The 17,500-nt window shown below is 47.5% G+C and overlaps 1 protein-coding gene across 4 annotated transcripts in view; it reads right to left on the reverse strand.

The window, feature by feature from the left end:
* The window catches only part of LOC129859823 (slit homolog 1 protein-like), a 207,429-nt gene that overhangs the window by 34,076 nt on the left and 155,853 nt on the right, over positions 1-17,500 (reverse strand). For all 4 annotated transcript variants that reach the window (XM_055930001.1, XM_055929993.1, XM_055929983.1 and 1 more), the window contains exons 10-14: positions 12,117-12,188; positions 5,997-6,068; positions 5,832-5,903; positions 5,479-5,622; positions 4,199-4,362 (exon numbers count right to left, since the gene is read on the reverse strand). In XM_055930001.1, coding sequence (XP_055785976.1) covers positions 4,199-4,362; positions 5,479-5,622; positions 5,832-5,903; positions 5,997-6,068; positions 12,117-12,188 — 524 coding nt within the window. The remainder of the gene's footprint in view (positions 1-4,198; positions 4,363-5,478; positions 5,623-5,831; positions 5,904-5,996; positions 6,069-12,116; positions 12,189-17,500) is intronic.

Genomic DNA, 17,500 nt, shown 5'->3' on the forward strand with positions numbered 1-17,500 from the left:
AGAGAGAACAGCCTTCCAGATAGAGAGAGAACAGCCTTCCAGATAGAGAGAGAGAGAACAGCCTTCCAGATAGAGAGAGAACAGCCTTCCAGATAGAGAGAGAGAGAACAGCCTTCCAGATAAATAGAGAGAGAGAGAACAGCCTTCCAGATAGAGAGAGAGAGAACAGCCTTCTAGATAAATAGAGAGACAGAGAACAGCCTTCCAGATAGAGATAGAGAGAACAGCCTTCCAGATAAATAGAGAGAGAGAGAACAGCCTTCCAGATAGAGAGAGAGAGAACAGCCTTCTAGATAAATAGAGAGAGAGAGAGAGAACAGCCTTCCAGATAGAGAGAGAACAGCCTTCCAGATAGAGAGAGAGAGAACAGCCTTCCAGATAGAGAGAGAACAGCCTTCCAGATAGAGAGAGAGAGAACAGCCTTCCAGATAAATAGAGAGAGAGAGAACAGCCTTCCAGATAGAGAGAGAACAGCCTTCCAGATAGAGAGAGAACAGCCTTCCAGATAGAGAGAGAGAGAGAACAGCCTTCCAGATAGAGAGAGAGAGAACAGCCTTCCAGATAGAGAGAGAGAGAGAACAGCCTTCCAGATAGAGAGAGAGAGAACAGCCTTCCAGATAGAGAGAGAGAGAACAGCCTTCCAGATAGAGAGAGAGAACAGCCTTCCAGATAGAGAGAGAGAGAGAACAGCCTTCCAGATAGAGAGAGAGGGAACAGCCTTCCAGATAGAGAGAGAGAGAACAGCCTTCCAGATAAATAGAGAGAGAGAGAACAGCCTTCCAGATAGAGAGAGAACAGCCTTCCAGATAGAGAGAGAGAGAGAGAGAGAACAGCCTTCCAGATAGAGAGAGAACAGCCTTCCAGATAGAGAGAGAGAGAACAGCCTTCCAGATAAATAGAGAGAGAGAGAGAGAACAGCCTTCCAGATAGAGAGAGAACAGTCTTCCAGATAGAGAGAGAGAGAACAGCCTTCCAGATAGAGAGAGAGAGAACAGCCTTCCAGATAGAGAGAGAGAGAACAGCCTTCCAGATAGAGAGAGAGAGAACAGCCTTCCAGATAGAGAGAGAGAGAACAGCCTTCCAGATAGAGAGAGAGAGAACAGCCTTCCAGATAGAGAGAGAGAACAGCCTTCCAGATAGAAAGAGAGAACAGCCTTAGATATACTGTAGATAGAGAGACAGAGAACAGCCTTCCAGATAGAGATAGAGAGAACAGCCTTCCAGATAAATAGAGAGAGAGAGAACAGCCTTCCAGATAGAGAGAGAGAGAGAGAGAGAGAACAGCCTTCCAGACAGAGAGAGAGAACAGCCTTCCAGATAGAGAGAGAGAGAGAGAGAACAGCCTTCCAGATAGAGAGAGAGAGAGAGAGAGAACAGCCTTCCAGATAGAGAGAGAGAGAGAGAGAACAGCCTTCCAGATAGAGAGAGAGAGAGAGAGAACAGCCTTCCAGATAGAGAGAGAGAGAGAGAGAACAGCCTTCCAGATAGAGAGAGAGAGAGAGAGAACAGCCTTCCAGACAGAGAGAGAGAACAGCCTTCCAGATAGAGATAGAGAGAGAACAGCCTTCCAGATAGAGAGAGAGAGAGAGAACAGCCTTCCAGACAGAGAGAGAGAACAGCCTTCCAGATAGAGAGAGAGAGAACAGCCTTCCAGATAGAGAGAGAGAACAGCCTTCCAGATAAATAGAGAGAGAGAGAGAACAGCCTTCCAGATAGAGATAGAGAGAACAGCCTTCCAGATAGAGAGAGAGAGAACAGCCTTCCAGATAGAGAGAGAGAACAGCCTTCCAGATAGAGAGAGAGAGAGAGAACAGCCTTCCAGATAGAGAGAGAGAGAACAGCCTTCCAGATAGAGAGAGAGAACAGCCTTCCAGATAGAGAGAACATCCTTCCAGATAGAAAGAGAGAACAGCCTTCCAGAGAGAGAGAACAGCCTTCCAGATGGAGAGAGAACAGCCTTCCAGATAGAGAGAACAGCCTTCCAGATGGAGAGAGAGAGAACAGCCTTCCAGATAGAGAGAACAGCCTTCCAGATAGAGAGAACAGCCTTCCAGATAGAGAGAACAGCCTTCCAGATAGAGAGAACAGCCTTCCAGATAGAGAGAGAGAGAACAGCCTTCCAGATAGAGAGAACAGCCTTCCAGATAGAGAGAGAGAGAACAGCCTTCCAGATAGAGAGAGAGAGAACAGCCTTCCAGATAGAGAGAGAGAGAGAGAACAGCCTTCCAGATAGAGAGAGAGAGAACAGCCTTCCAGATAGAGAGAGAGAACAGCCTTCCAGATAGAGAGAACATCCTTCCAGATGGAGAGAGAACAACCTTCCAGATAGAGAGAACAGCCTTCCAGATAGAGAGAACATCCTTCCAGATAGAGAGAGAGAACAGCCTTCCAGATAGAGAGAGAGAACAGCCTTCCAGATAGAGAGAGAGAACAGCCTTCCAGATAGAGAGAGAACAGCCTTCCAGATAGAGAGAACAGCCTTCCAGATAGAGAGAGAGAACAGCCTTTCAGATAGAGAGAACAGCCTTCCAGATAGAGAGAGAGAACAGCCTTTCAGATAGAGAGAACAGCCTTCCAGATAGAGAGAACAGCCTTCCAGATAGAGAGAGAGAACAGCCTTTCAGATAGAGAGAACAGCCTTCCAGATAGAGAGAGAGAACAGCCTTTCAGATAGAGAGAACAGCCTTTCAGATAGAGAGAACAGCCTTCCAGATAGAGAGAGAGAACAGCCTTTCAGATAGAGAGAACAGCCTTCCAGATAGAGAGAGAGAACAGCCTTTCAGATAGAGAGAACAGCCTTCCAGATAGAGAGAACAGCCTTCCAGATAGAGAGAGAGAACAGCCTTCCAGATAGAGAGAACAGCCTTCCAGATAGAGAGAGAACAGCCTTTCAGATAGAGAGTGAACAGCCTTCCAGATAGAGAGAGAGAACAGCCTTCCAGATAGAGAGAGAGAACAGCCTTCCAGATAGAGAGAACAGCCTTCCAGATAGAGAGAGAACAGCCTTTCAGATAGAGAGAGAACAGCCTTCCAGATAGAGAGAGAGAACAGCCTTCCAGATAGACAGAGAGAGGGAGAGAACAGCCTTCCATATATAGAGAGTGAACAGCCTTCCAGATAGAGAGAGAGAAGAGCCTTCCAGATAGACAGAGAGAGGGAGAGAACAGCGTTCCATATAGAGAGAGAACAGCCTTCCAGATAGAGAGAGAACAGCCTTCCAGATAGAGAGAGAGAACAGCCTTCCAGATAGAGAGAGAGAACAGCCTTCCAGATAGAGAGAGAGAACAGCCTTCCAGATAGAGAGAGAGAACAGCCTTCCAGATAGAGAGAGAACAGCCTTCCAGATAGAGAGAGAACAGCCTTCCAGATAGAGAGAGAGAACAGCCTTCCAGATAGAGAGAGAGAACAGCCTTCCAGATAGTGAGAGAGAGAGAGAGAGAACAGCCTTCCAGATAGAGAGAGAACTGCCTTCCAGATAAATAGAGAGAGAGAGAACAGCCTTCCAGATAGAGAGAACAGCCTTCCAGATAGACAGAGAGAGAGAACAGCCTTCCATATATAGAGAGAACAGCCTTCCAGATAGAGAGAGAGAACAGCCTTCCAGATAGAGAGAGAGAACAGCCTTCCAGATAGACAGAGAGAACAGCCTTCCAGATAGACAGAGAGAGAGAGAACAGCCATCCAGATAGAGAGAGAACTGCCTTCCAGATAGAGAGAGAGAACAGCCTTCCAGATAGAGAGAGAGAGAACAGCCTTCCAGATAGCGAGAGAGAACAGCCTTCCAGATAGAGAGAGAGAACAGCCTTCCAGACAGAGAGAACAGCCTTCCAGATAGACAGAGAGAGAGAGAACAGCCATCCAGATAGTGAGAACTGCCTTCCAGATAGAGAGAGAGAACAGCCTTCCAGATAGAGAGAACAGCCTTCCAGATAGAGAGAGAGAACAGCCTTCCAGATAGACAGAGAGAGAACAGCCTTCCAGATAGAGAGAGAGAACAGCCTTCCAGATAGAGAGAGAGAGAGAGAACAGCCTTCCAGATAGACAGAGAGAACAGCCTTCCAGATAGAGAGAGAGAGAGAGAACAGCCTTCCAGATAGAGAGAGAGAACAGCCTTCCAGATAGAGAGAGAGAACAGCCTTCCATATAGAGAGAGAACAGCCTTCCATATAGAGGTGCAGACAGATGCCAGTCCTCCTACCAGAGCAGCGGAACTTCTTGCTCTTGAGCTGCCCGATGCGTTTGTTGGCCAAACGTCTGGGGCTGGCACAGCGGGCACCGCTGGTCTCTATTGGGTTGGAGCGCAGGTAGTCTGCCAGCCACTTCAGGTTACAGTCACAGATAAACGGGTTCTGGGCCAGGTGACTGGAAATATTGAGGGAGGGAATTACATCTCAGGAATTGAAAAGGAGGGTAGCAAATTCCATCTCAATTACATTTTTGTAAACATTAAATACTATATACAGAGTACAGACATTCAATTCTCAAAAGTTTTACTTCTGATGTCCCTAGCTGTGTGACAGTTAAAATATGAACTTCTGTGCAATTGTGTGTGGCATAGGATCTATGAGGTGGCAACCGAGGCCTAAGGTATGTGGTTTATTTGAGTGGTCAGAATACAGTGCAGGGACAAGGTAGAGGAGTTATTTGTGTGTGTGTGTGTGTGTGTGTGTGTGTGTGTGTGTGTGTGTGTGTGTGTGTGTGTGTGTGTGTGTGTGTGTGTGTGTGTGTGTGTGTGTGTGTGTGTGTGTGTGTGTGTGTGTGTGTGTGTGTGTGTGTGTGTGAACCGTCTACCCTGTCGTCGATGGGTCTCTGGGTGAGAACTGTTGTCAGATGAGCCTAGCGACAACATTATCAATCAACTTGACAGGTGTGTTTCTGTGTGTCTGAGTTTGTGTGCCTGCATATACCTGTTTGTATGTGTTACACAACATAACACAATTGTTCTTGCTAAACATAAACTGAACAAGACAATCAGTCAAAAACCTACTGCAGTTTGCAGTCAGTATTGATAACAGTCTTTGGTAAGGCTGCACTCGCTTGGTTGGAGGGTGTATTGGCTTGATTTTTAATGACCTGAGGGTGTGTGTGTGTTTGTGTGTGAGTGTGTGTGTGTATAATTGTCATTGTCACGATGATGGATTTACTCTGCTTTTTACCTCAAGCTTCCATTCATGTGTTGGCTCGTGTGTGTGTGTGTGTGTGTGTGTGTGTGTGTGTGTGTGTGTGTGTGTGTGTGTGTGTGTGTGTGTGTGTGTGTGTGTGTGTGTGTGTGTGTGTGTGTGTGTGTGCATGCATGCGCACGTATGTGTGTGTGCACACGTATGTGTAAGCGCCCCCGTGTGTGTGTGTGTGTGTGTGTGTGTGTGTGTGTGTGTGTGTGTGTGTGTGTGTGTGTGTGTGTGTGTGTGTGTGTGTGTGTGTGTGTGTGTGTGTGTGTGTGTGTGTGTGTGTGTGTGTGTGTGTGTGTGTGTAACTCACAGCGTCTGTATAGCTCTGAGGGATGCGAAGGTGCCCTTGGCCACAGTCTGTATCTTGTTGTCATACAGAGACAGTAGAGAGAGATTCTGCAGGTCTGTGAAGGCATTGGCCCGAACACAGTGGATCTTATTGGCATTCAACAACCTGGGAGAGGGAGGTAGAAAGAGAGACAGAGGGAGAGCGAGAGAGCGAGAGAGAGAGAGAGAGGGTGGGGATGGACGGAGGGAAGAAGGGAGGGAAAGAAAGTGGAAAGGAGATAAGGGAGATGTGGAAAGCATCAATATAAGATGAGTGTCATAAGAGAAAAACTAGTATTACTATTGTTTGTAAACCCCATTATTTTGTGTACTTACAGTAGTTGCAGGGCATATAGTCCGTCGAACACTCCTTTGGGAAGCTCCGTGATCTTATTCCCATATAGGACTCTGTTAATATCAACCAATTGATATATTAATTAACAATTAATCAATCGCCCAATCAATAAGAAATTGTATTTATGTGAAAGCAGAGTGACTCACAGTGAGTTGAGGGATCTCAGACCCTGGAAAGCATCAGGAGCTATTTCTGATATTTGGTTATTACTGAGATCTCTGGAGAGAGAGAGAGAGAGAGAGAGAGAGAGAGAGAGAGAGAGAGAGAGAGAGAGAGAGAGAGAGGGAGAGAGAGAGAGAGAGAGAGGAGAGATGAGAGAGAGAGGAGAGAGGAGAGAGAGAGAGGAGATGAGGAGGAGAGAGAGAGAGAGAGAGAGAGAGAGAAAGAAAGAGAGAGAGAGACAGAGAGCGAGGAGGGGGGTTAAAGAGACATTCAATGTTGGAGGTTAGTCTTTAGCCTTGCCCAACTGTCATACAGTAGCTGTAACCTCTGACCCCAAGGACTCAACCAAGTCCGTACTGTACCATAACATATCATTGAAGTTTCCATTCAAGAACTTCCTAAAGCAGCCGATGATATTTGAGGAGAGGTAGGTTGACGACACTGCCAGCCAATGAAAATCCAGAACAGTGTGATGAATGTGGTGTATTAATGGGGTGCAGGGCTGGGATCCATATGGAACAGGCTGTCTCTGTAAATGCCTGTTAACAGAATCCACAGACCACTGGCCACAAGCTAACCACTGAGAGAGTGTGTGTGTGTGTGTGTGTGTGTGTGTGTGTGTGTGTGTGTGTGTGTGTGTGTGTGTGTGTGTGTGTGTGTGTGTGTGTGTGTGTGTGTGTGTGTGTGTGTGTGTGTGTGTGTGTGTGTGTGTGTGTGTGTGTGTGTGTGTGCGTGCGTGCGTGTATGAGTGTGTGTGTGTTCGTATGAGTGTGTGTGCGTGCACGTATGAGTGTGTGTGTGTTAATGGAGTGCACAGTGAAAAGGGAAATCTTTAAAGTGAAATCGTCATGTGGTCTTTAAGATGTGAAATTATCCCATTTGAGGCTAATGTTAAACTAAGTGTTAAATAAGTAGCGATTTGTCTTTTTGCAAAAGCCTGATGTTTCATGGAAAATAAAGGTTACAGCATCTGATCTCAGACACACTCCTGTCATGTGCCAGGGGAACAACACAGTTCACATATGGGGTCATACAAACTGGGCCAAGGTGAGAGTGTGTCTGTTAGTTTGTTTACACAGTGGGTTGCCCTGTCACCTATTTTATATCTAAAGGATCTTTTAAGGATCTGTAGTGATCTGTCCTATTAGAGTGTGTTATTATTATTGCTATTGTATTAGAGGCTACAGGCTTCATTCTAGATCCGTAGCGGTTCCTTTTAACATTGAGACAACATACTTGTATTGCCAAAACAAACACTACAATGCAGGAGTAGCAGAAAATCTCTTAATTCACTCCCCTATCATATCTGAGCGTATGAGCGATTGAATTGGGGGGGGGGGGGGGGGGGGGGGGTAGTAGGAAGTCTGGGGGAGCAGGTAGCTGACTAGTGGTGGCTATTCAGCAGCCTGATGGTCTGGGGATAGAAGCTATTGGCCAGTATAACAGTTTTTGCTCATCTACTGCCCGCGTCTGAGTGATGGAAGCAGACAGTGTGCACCCAATGGTGTGTTCGGGCTGAGCGTACCACCCTCTGCAGAGCCTTGCAGTCTGCGGCGGGGGAGTTGCAGTATCAGGCGGTGATGCAGCCCGACCGTATGCTCTCGATGGTGATCATGTAGAACACTGTGAGGGCCCTCGGGGACAGGCACGACAGTCGCTGAAGTCCACAATCAGCTCCTTTGTTTTGCTGACATTGAGGGAGAGGTTGTTTACCTGGCACCACACCGTCAGAGTGCCTACCTCCTCTGCGAACTTGATTATGGAGTTGGAACTATGTGAGGCCACGCAGTCGAGGGTATACAGGGAGTACAGGAGGGGACTAAGGACACACCCTTGTGGGGTCCCCGTATTGAAGATCAGTGTGGAGGAGATCATTTTGCCTACCTTCACCACCTGGGGACCGCCTGTCAGAAAGTCCAGGACCCAGTTGCATAAGGAGGAGTTCAGTCCCAGGGCCAGAGCTTTGTGGTGAGCTTAGAGGGCACTACGGTATTGAAGGCCGAGCTGTAGATAATGAACATTCCATTTGTCCAGGTGGGTGAGGGCACTGTGCAGTGTGATGGCGATTGCAATGGGCGGTAGTTGAATTGGAGAGGGTCGAGTGTGTCGGCCTAGGAGGAGGTGATGTAGTCTTTGACTAGCCTCTCGAGGTACTTCACGATGACGGAAGGGACAGAAGAGAGTACTACGGTTGGTAATCATTCAGTTCAGTTACTTTCCCTTTCTTGGGCATGGGGATGATACTGGTGGGGATAACGCCCTGAGCTAAAGAGAAAATGTCAGAAAACACAACAGCTTGCTGGTCTGCACATGCTCTGAGGGCGCGGCTAGGGATGCCGTCTGGACCGGCAGCCTTGCGAGGGTTAACACGCTTGAATGATTTACATGCGTCCTCCGTGGAGACCGTAGCCATGTATCCCTCGTTGTCCTCAGGGGATCTCCTCGGCAGCTGAGAGTTGTTATGCTCGAAGCGTGAGAAAAAGGTGTTTAGCTCATCTGGTAGGGCGGCGTTGGTGTCTACCGACGTGACTGGCTTTCTTGTTGTCATCCGTGATGAGTAGAAGCCCCTGCCACATACAACTCGTGTCTGACACAATGGCTAGCAGGCATAAGTAGGGCAGAGAGGAGAGGATCAAACCTCCGTCTTCATTCCAGCACTCGCTAGTTGTGACCAGTAGCCCATGTATTTAAGGGTAGGCTGGTTGGCGGGTAGTTGGTGAGGCTGAAATACTACTGGACCACCCCCGTAAGTAGGGCAGAAAGGGGGAGGGAAACAGAGGAGCCCTCAGTCTTCATTCCAGCACTCTTTCATTTCCCCCATATCATATAATATAATCATCATATCCATAATCATCTCTGCCACAGTTTACAGTGTGCCTTCGCAGACAGACACTCTAACCAGGCTGAGAATACAAGCGGGTAGCACTGAAACATGAGAGGTGTTATTACTGTGGAGATGTTTCAGCTTGTAGCCTTCTGCAGCCTTCTGCAGCCATCACCCCTGTACCTCTTCCCGCTCTTAGTCTGGACATGGTAGTTTGGGGTTGTGACATGAAACTGAGAAGTGTACTTAGTGTACTTCAGCCCTAGAGGAAGTGTACTTAGTGTACTTCAGCCCTAGAGGAAGTGTACTTAGTGTACTTCAGCCCTAGAGGAAGTGTACTTAGTGTACTTCAGCCCTAGAGGAAGTGTATTTAGTGTACTTCAGCCCTAGAGGAAGTGTACTTAGTGTACTTCAGCCCTAGAGGAAGTGTACTTAGTGTACTTCAGCCCTAGAGGAAGTGTACTTAGTGTACTTCAGCCCTAGAGGAAGTGTACTTAGTGTACTTCAGCCCCAGAGGAATTGTACTTAGTGTACTTCATCCCTAGAGGAAGTGTACTTCAGCCCTAGAGGAAGTGTACTTAGTGTACTTCAGCCCTAGAGGAAGTGTACTTAGTGTACTTCAGCCCTAGAGGAAGTGTACTTAGTGTACTTCATCCCTAGAGGAAGTGTACTTCAGCCCTAGAGGAAGTGTACTTAGTGTACTTCAGCCCTAGAGGAAGTGTACTTAGTGTACTTCAGCCCTAGAGGAAGTGTACTTAGTGTACTTCAGCCCTAGAGGAAGTGTACTTAGTGTACTTCATCCCTAGAGGAAGTGTACTTCAGCCCTAGAGGAAGTGTACTTAGTGTACTTCAGCCCTAGAGGAAGTGTACTTAGTGTACTTCAGCCCTAGAGGAAGTGTACTTAGTGTACTTCAGCCCTAGAGGAAGTGTACTTAGTGTACTTCATCCCTAGAGGAAGTGTACTTAGTGTACTTCATCCCTAGAGGAAGTGTACTTAGTGTACTTCAGCCCTAGAGGAAGTGTACTTAGTGTACTTCAGCCCTAGAGGAATTGTACTTAGTGTACTTCAGCCCTAGAGGAAGTGTACTTAGTGTACTTCATCCCTAGAGGAAGTGTACATAGTGTACTTCATCCCTAGAGGAAGTGTACTTAGTGTACTTCAGCCCTAGAGGAAGTGTACTTAGTGTACTTCAGCCCTAGAGGAAGTGTACTTAGTGTACTTCAGCCCTAGAGGAAGTGTACTTAGTGTACTTCAGCCCTAGAGGAAGTGTACTTCAGCCCTAGAGGAAGTGTACTTAGTGTACTTCAGCCCTAGAGGAAGTGTACTTAGTGTACTTCAGCCCTAGAGGAAGTGTACTTAGTGTACTTCAGCCCTAGAGGAAGTGTACTTCAGCCCCAGAGGAAGTGTACTTAGTGTACTTCAGCCCTAGAGGAAGTGTACTTAGTGTACTTCAGCCCTAGAGGAAGTGTACTTAGTGTACTTCAGCCATAGAGGAAGTGTACTTTAGTGTACTTCAGCCCTAGAGGAAGTGTACTTAGTGTACTTCAGCCCTAGAGGAAGTGTACTTAGTGTACTTCAGCCCTAGAGGAAGTGTACTTAGTGTACTTCAGCCCTAGAGGAAGTGTACTTAGTGTACTTCAGCCATAGAGGAAGTGTACTTAGTGTACTTCAGCCCTAGAGGAAGTGTACTTAGTGTACTTCAGCCCTAGAGGAAGTGTACTTAGTGTACTTCAGCCCTAGAGGAAGTGTACTTAGTGTACTTCAGCCCTAGAGGAAGTGTACTTAGTGTACTTCAGCCCCAGAGGAAGTGTACTTAGTGTACTTCAGCCCTAGAGGAAGTGTATTTAGTGTACTTCAGCCCTAGAGGAAGTGTACTTAGTGTACTTCAGCCCTAGAGGAAGTGTACTTAGTGTACTTCAGCCCTAGAGGAAGTGTACTTAGTGTACTTCAGCCCTAGAGGAAGTGTACTTAGTGTACTTCAGCCCTAGATGAAGTGTACTTAGTGTACTTCAGCCCTAGAGGAAGTGTACTTAGTGTACTTCAGCCCTAGAGGAAGTGTACGTAGTGTACTTCAGCCCTAGAGGAAGTGTACTTAGTGTACTTCAGCCCTAGAGGAAGTGTACTTAGTGTACTTCAGCCCTAGAGGAAGTGTACGTAGTGTACTTCAGCCCTAGAGGAAGTGTACTTAGTGTACTTCAGCCCTAGAGGAAGTGTACTTAGTGTACTTCAGCCCTAGAGGAAGTGTACTTAGTGTACTTCAGCCCTAGAGGAAGTGTACTTAGTGTACTTCAGCCCTAGAGGAAGTGTACTTAGTGTACTTCAGCCCTAGAGGAAGTGTATTTAGTGTACTTCAGCCCTAGAGGAAGTGTACTTAGTGTACTTCAGCCCTAGAGGAAGTGTACTTAGTGTACTTCAGCCCTAGAGGAAGTGTATTTAGTGTACTTCAGCCCTAGAGGAAGTGTACTTAGTGTACTTCAGCCCCAGAGGAAGTGTACTTAGTGTACTTCAGCCCTAGAGGAAGTGTATTTAGTGTACTTCAGCCCTAGAGGAAGTGTACTTAGTGTACTTCAGCCCTAGAGGAAGTGTATTTAGTGTACTTCAGCCCTAGAGGAAGTGTACTTAGTGTACTTCAGCCCTAGAGGAATTGTACTTAGTGTACTTCAGCCCTAGAGGAAGTGTATTTAGTGTACTTCAGCCCCAGAGGAAGTGTACTTAGTGTACTTCAGCCCTAGAGGAAGTGTACTTAGTGTACTTCAGCCCTAGAGGAAGTGTACTTAGTGTACTTCAGCCCTAGAGGAAGTGTACTTAGTGTACTTCAGCCCTAGAGGAAGTGTACTTAGTGTACTTCAGCCCTAGAGGAAGTGTACTTAGTGTACTTCATCCCTAGAGGAAGTGTACTTAGTGTACTTCAGCCCTAGAGGAAGTGTACTTAGTGTACTTCAGCCCTAGAGGAAGTGTACTTAGTGTACTTCAGCCCTAGAGGAAGTGTACTTAGTGTACTTCAGCCCTAGAGGAAGTGTACTTAGTGTACTTCAGCCCTAGAGGAAGTGTACTTAGTGTACTTCAGCCCTAGAGGAAGTGTACTTAGTGTACTTCAGCCCTAGAGGAAGTGTACTTAGTGTACTTCAGCCCTAGAGGAAGTGTACTTAGTGTACTTCAGCCCCAGAGGAAGTGTACTTAGTGTACTTCAGCCCTAGAGGAAGTGTACTTAGTGTACTTCAGCCCTAGAGGAAGTGTACTTAGTGTACTTCAGCCCTATAGAGCAGCGTATATACTTACATCCTGCGCAGCTTCTTGTATGGAGAGAAGGTTCCAGGAGGAACTGACTTGATCCCATTCTGCTCCAGACGACTAGAGTGGAAAGGGGAAAGATGGGGGAAAGAGGGGTATAGATACCATCAGGTCATAAACCAACAACAGAGTCCACTATAGAAACAAAGCAGAGTAGTCATACATCACTGCCGACACATGGTAATTGGTCAGCTGTTGCCAACTATCTTAATCCCTGCTGTGTGTATGTGTGTGTGTGTGTCTCTGTGCGTGTCCGTGTCTGTGTGTGTGTGTGTGTGTCTCTGTGTGCGTGCACGTGCATCTGCGTGTGTCTTTCCCCTCCCCTGGTTCATTAATATAGATCTCTTCCTGTCCTGTGTGTGAGTCATAACATCTCCTCTGGAAAAAATAAACAGGTCTGGAGGAGAGAGGACCAGGGAGAGACATGGAGGAGAGAGGACCAGGGAGAGACATGGAGGAGAGAGGAACAGGGAGAGACATGGAGGAGAGAGGAACAGGGAGAGACATGGAGGAGAGAGGACCAGGGAGAGACATGGAGGAGAGAGGAACAGGGAGAGACATGGAGGAGAGAGGACCAGGGAGAGACATGGAGGAGAGAGGAACAGGGAGAGACATGGAGGAGAGAGGACCAGGGAGAGACATGGAGGAGAGAGGACCAGGGAGAGACATGGAGGAGAGAGGACCAGGGAGAGACATGGAGGAGAGAGGACCAGGGAGAGACATGGAGGAGAGAGGACCAGGGAGAGACATGGAGGAGAGAGGACCAGGGAGAGACATGGAGGAGAGAGGACCAGGGAGAGACATGGAGGAGAGAGGAACAGGGAGAGACATGGAGGAGAGAGGACCAGGGAGAGACATGGAGGAGAGAGGACCAGGGAGAGACATGGAGGAGAGAGGAACAGGGAGAGACATGGAGGAGAGAGGAACAGGGAGAGACATGGAGGAGAGAGGACCAGGGAGAGACATGGAGGAGAGAGGAACAGGGAGATACATGGAGGAGAGAGGAACAGGGAGAGACATGGAGGAGAGAGGAACAGGGAGAGACATGGAGGAGAGAGGAACAGGGAGAGACATGGAGGAGAGAGGACCAGGGAGAGACATGGAGGAGAGATGACCAGGGAGAGACATGGAGGAGAGATGACCAGGGAGAGACATGGAGGAGAGAGGACCAGGGAGAGACATGGAGGAGAGAGGACCAGGGAGAGACATGGAGGAGAGAGGACCAGGGAGATACATGGAGGAGAGAGGAACAGGGAGAGACATGGAGGAGAGAGGAACAGGGAGAGACATGGAGGAGAGAGGAACAGGGAGAGACATGGAAAAGAGAGGAACTGTGAGAGACAGGGAGGAGAGAGGACCAGGGAGAGACATGGAGGAGAGAGGAACAGGGGGAGACATGGAGGAGAGAGGAACAGGGAGAGACATGGAGGAGAGAGGAACTGTGAGAGACAGGGAGGAGAGAGGACCAGGGAGAGACATGGAGGAGAGAGGAACAGGGGGAGACATGGAGGAGAGAGGACCAGGGAGAGACATGGAGGAGAGAGGAACATGGGAAAGACATGGAGGAGAGAGGACCAGGGAGAGACATGGGGGAGAGAGGAACAGGGAGAGACATGGAAAAGAGAGGAACTGTGAGAGACAGGGAGGAGAGAGGACCAGGGAGAGACATGGAGGAGAGAGGAACAGGGGGAGACATGGAGGAGAGAGGAACAGGGAGAGACATGGAGGAGAGAGGAACTGTGAGAGACAGGGAGGAGAGAGGACCAGGGAGAGACATGGAGGAGAGAGGAACAGGGGGAGACATGGAGGAGAGAGGAACAGGGAGAGACATGGAGGAGAGAGAAACAGGGGGAGACATGGAGGAGAGAGGACCAGGGAGAGACATGGAGGAGAGAGGAAAAGGGGGAGACAGGGAGGAGAGAGGACCAGGGAGAGACATGGAGGAGAGAGGAACAGGGGGAGACATGGAGGAGAGAGGACCAGGGAGAGACATGGAGGAGAGAGGACCAGGGGGAGACATGGAGGAGAGAGGACCAGGGAGAGACATGGAGGAGAGAGGAACATGCTGGAGACTCCAGACATCACAGATCACAAAAGTGTGTGTGGCACTGCTCTCTGTCTCTGTCTCTAACTCTCTCACTCACACACACTTCCTAACGGTGGAAACTGAGAGTCACAGATGTACTGTAATCAGTCTCAGATGTTAAGGAGAAACAGGCTTTGAAGCCAGTAAGGGCTGGGCTCTGAACCCTGTTGTGTGTGTGTACACGGCTGCCAGTGTGTATGTGGTTGAGTGGTGGTGTGGCAGGGCATGCAGACAGCTGTCTCTCTCCTGTTCTGTTCCAGTCCTCTAACCCATCTAAGTCTCATTAAGCCCAGTTTTAAAAGCTGTCAACTGACCTACAGATAAACAGCCAAGGCTGGGGCAGCATGGACCTGGAGCTGTGCCTTTGTCGGGGGATGGGGCTCTGAATGCGGCCAGGGCAGGGGCTGTGGGATTGGACTGGGATAGGGCTAGAGCTGGTAAATATGAATGGGTCTAGAGAGAGGGCTGGGGAAGGGCTAGAGCTGGTACATATGAATGGGTCTAGAGAGAGGGCTGGGGTAGGGCTAGAGCTGGTAAATACGAATGGGTCTAGAGAGAGGACTGGGGTAGGGCTAGAGCTGGTAAATACGAATGGGTCTAGAGAGAGGGCTGGGGTAGGGCTAGAGCTGGTAAATACGAATGGGTCTAGAGAGAGGGCTGGGGAAGGCTAGAGCTGGTAAATATGAATGGGTCTAGAGAGAGGACTGGGGAAGGGCTAGAGCTGGTAAATATGAATGGGTCTAGAGAGAGGACTGGGGAAGGGCTAGAGCTGGTAAATATGAATGGGTCTAGAGAGAGGGCTGGGGAAGGGCTAGAGCTGGTAAATATGAATGGGTCTAGAGAGAGGACTGGGGAAGGGCTAGAGCTGGTAAATATGAATGGGTCTAGAGAGAGAGCTGGGGAAGGCTAGAGCTGGTAAATATGAATGGGTCTAGAGAGAGGGCTGGGGAAGTTGGGGTTTGGGTTTTGGGACCAAATGGGTGGAGTAATAGGAATGAGGCCCACCAGTTAATCAAATCAAATCTAAATGTATTGGTCACGTATACATATTTTGTAGAAGTTATCGCAGGTGTAGTGAAATGTTTATGTTCCTAGCTCCAACAGTGTTGTAATACCTAACAATACAAAACAATACACGCAAACACAAAAAATGTCATTAAGAAATTAGGAAATGTAGAAATATTAGAACAAGCAATGTCAGTGTGGAATATAAATATACAGTATATGTATATGATGCTGTGTGTATAGACATTATGGACAATATATGAATAGAAAAGGTGTACAGCAGTAGTTATATAGGATGAGCCTTGACTAGAATACAGTATATACATGTGAATTGGGTAAAACAGAATGTAAACATTATTAAAGTGACCAGTGTTCAATGACTATGTACATAGGGAAACCTGCTAGTAACATTGATTAAAGTTCAGGGCAGGGTACAAAGCGTTGGCCGGCTAGTGGTGACTATTTAAAAGTTTGATTGACTGGAGATAGAAAACATTTTTCAGTCTCTCGGTCCAAGCTTTGATGCACTCTGCCTTCTAGATAGTAGCAGGGTGAACAGGCCGTGGCTCGCCACACAGTCCTGGGTGAACAGGAAGTACAATAGGGGGCTGGGCAAGCAATCTTGTGGGGCCCCAGTGTTGAGGATCAGCGTAGCGGAGGAGTTGGTTCCTACCTTCACCGCCTGGGGTCGGCCCGTAAGGAAGTTCAGGACTCAGTTGCACAGGGTGGGTTTCAGACCCAGGGCACCGAGCTTAGTGATGAGCTTGGAAGGAACTATGATGTTGAGCTGTAGTCGATGAACAGCATTCTTATATAGGTTTTCCTCTTGTGCAGATGGGATGGGGCAGTGTGCAGTGCGATGGTGATTGCGTCATCCGTGGATCTGTTGGGGCGGTCAGCAAATTGAAGTGGGTCTAGGGTGTCGGGAAAGGTGGAGGTCTTTGTCTCTGTACTGACGTTTTGCCTGTTTGATTGCCTTACAGAGGGCATAGCTGGACTGTTTGTACTCATCCATGTTCCCAGTCACCTTGACGTGGTTAAATGTGGTGGTTTGCGCTTTCAGTTTTGAGTGAATGCTGCCATCTGTCCAGGGTTTCTGGTTTGGATAGGTTCTAATCGTCCCAGTAGGAACAACATCCTCTATGCACTTCCTGATGAACTCAGTCAACGAGTCAGTGTATACGTCAATACTATTCTCAGAGGCAACCCAGACATTTTAATTGAACCTTTATTTTGACATGAGGGGCACTGTATACTTAAGCAAAGACAAGTCCAAATTGTCGGTCCCTAATGACTTCTTGATGTCAATACCTATTAAGGCAGCAAGAAATTCTATTTCTGTGAGTTGCCAAAAAGATACCCTGACTACCATTTCCCAAGTCATGTGAAGTTGACTGATCATCCATCGAGGCAACTGGAGGCTGTATGTGGGAATAACAGTCAACTGACTGGACAAGACCAGCATGACCACCATTTCTTTCAAAGGGATCACTAACTGAGTCTGTCATAGCACTAAGGAAGTAGTTTGATTTGGTCTGTTTGACCGAGGCAGTGATCTATTTCTCAATTGCCTAAATAGCAGCCAATCAGCTAACGAGACAGTTTGTCTAGTCTTGGCTCAGGCTTGATTTATTTTCAAGAGGAGGTCTGAGAGTACCATGAGGTAGTTCAGCTTTTGACTCTGAGTTGCTAGAGTTGGCATGTTTATCAGCCAGAGAGGTAAAAATGGATGAGAAGTGCTCTGAAATAAAATACTCTATCCCAGTCCGCGTGATCAAAACAATCTTGAAGCATAGATTCCGATCGGTCAGACTAACACTGAACAGTCCTTACAACGGGTACTTCCTGTTTACGTTTCTGACAGTACCATAGTGTTAAGCCTTACTTCAAAACACTTCCAGGGATATTATCAGTGTTTTAGCCTTATTTCAAAACACTTCCTTGGATATGATCAGTTTCAGCCTTATTTCAAAACACTTCCATGGATATGATCAGTTTCAGCCTTATTTCAAAACACTTCCAGGGATATTATCAGTTTCAGCCTTATTTCAAAACACTTCCAGGGGTATTATCAGTTTCAGCCTTGTTTCAAAACACTTCCATGGATATTATCAGTTTCAGCCTTATTTCAAAACCCTTCCATGGATATTATCAGTTTCAGCCTTATTTCAAAACACTTCCAGGGATATTATCAGTTTCAGCCTTATTTCAAAACACTTCCAGGGGTATTATCAGTTTCAGCCTTGTTTCAAAACACTTCCATGGATATTATCAGTTTCAG

The sequence above is a fragment of the Salvelinus fontinalis genome, chromosome 1, assembly GCF_029448725.1.
Source record: "Salvelinus fontinalis isolate EN_2023a chromosome 1, ASM2944872v1, whole genome shotgun sequence".
In the NCBI taxonomy this organism is placed as follows: Eukaryota; Metazoa; Chordata; class Actinopteri; order Salmoniformes; family Salmonidae; genus Salvelinus; species Salvelinus fontinalis.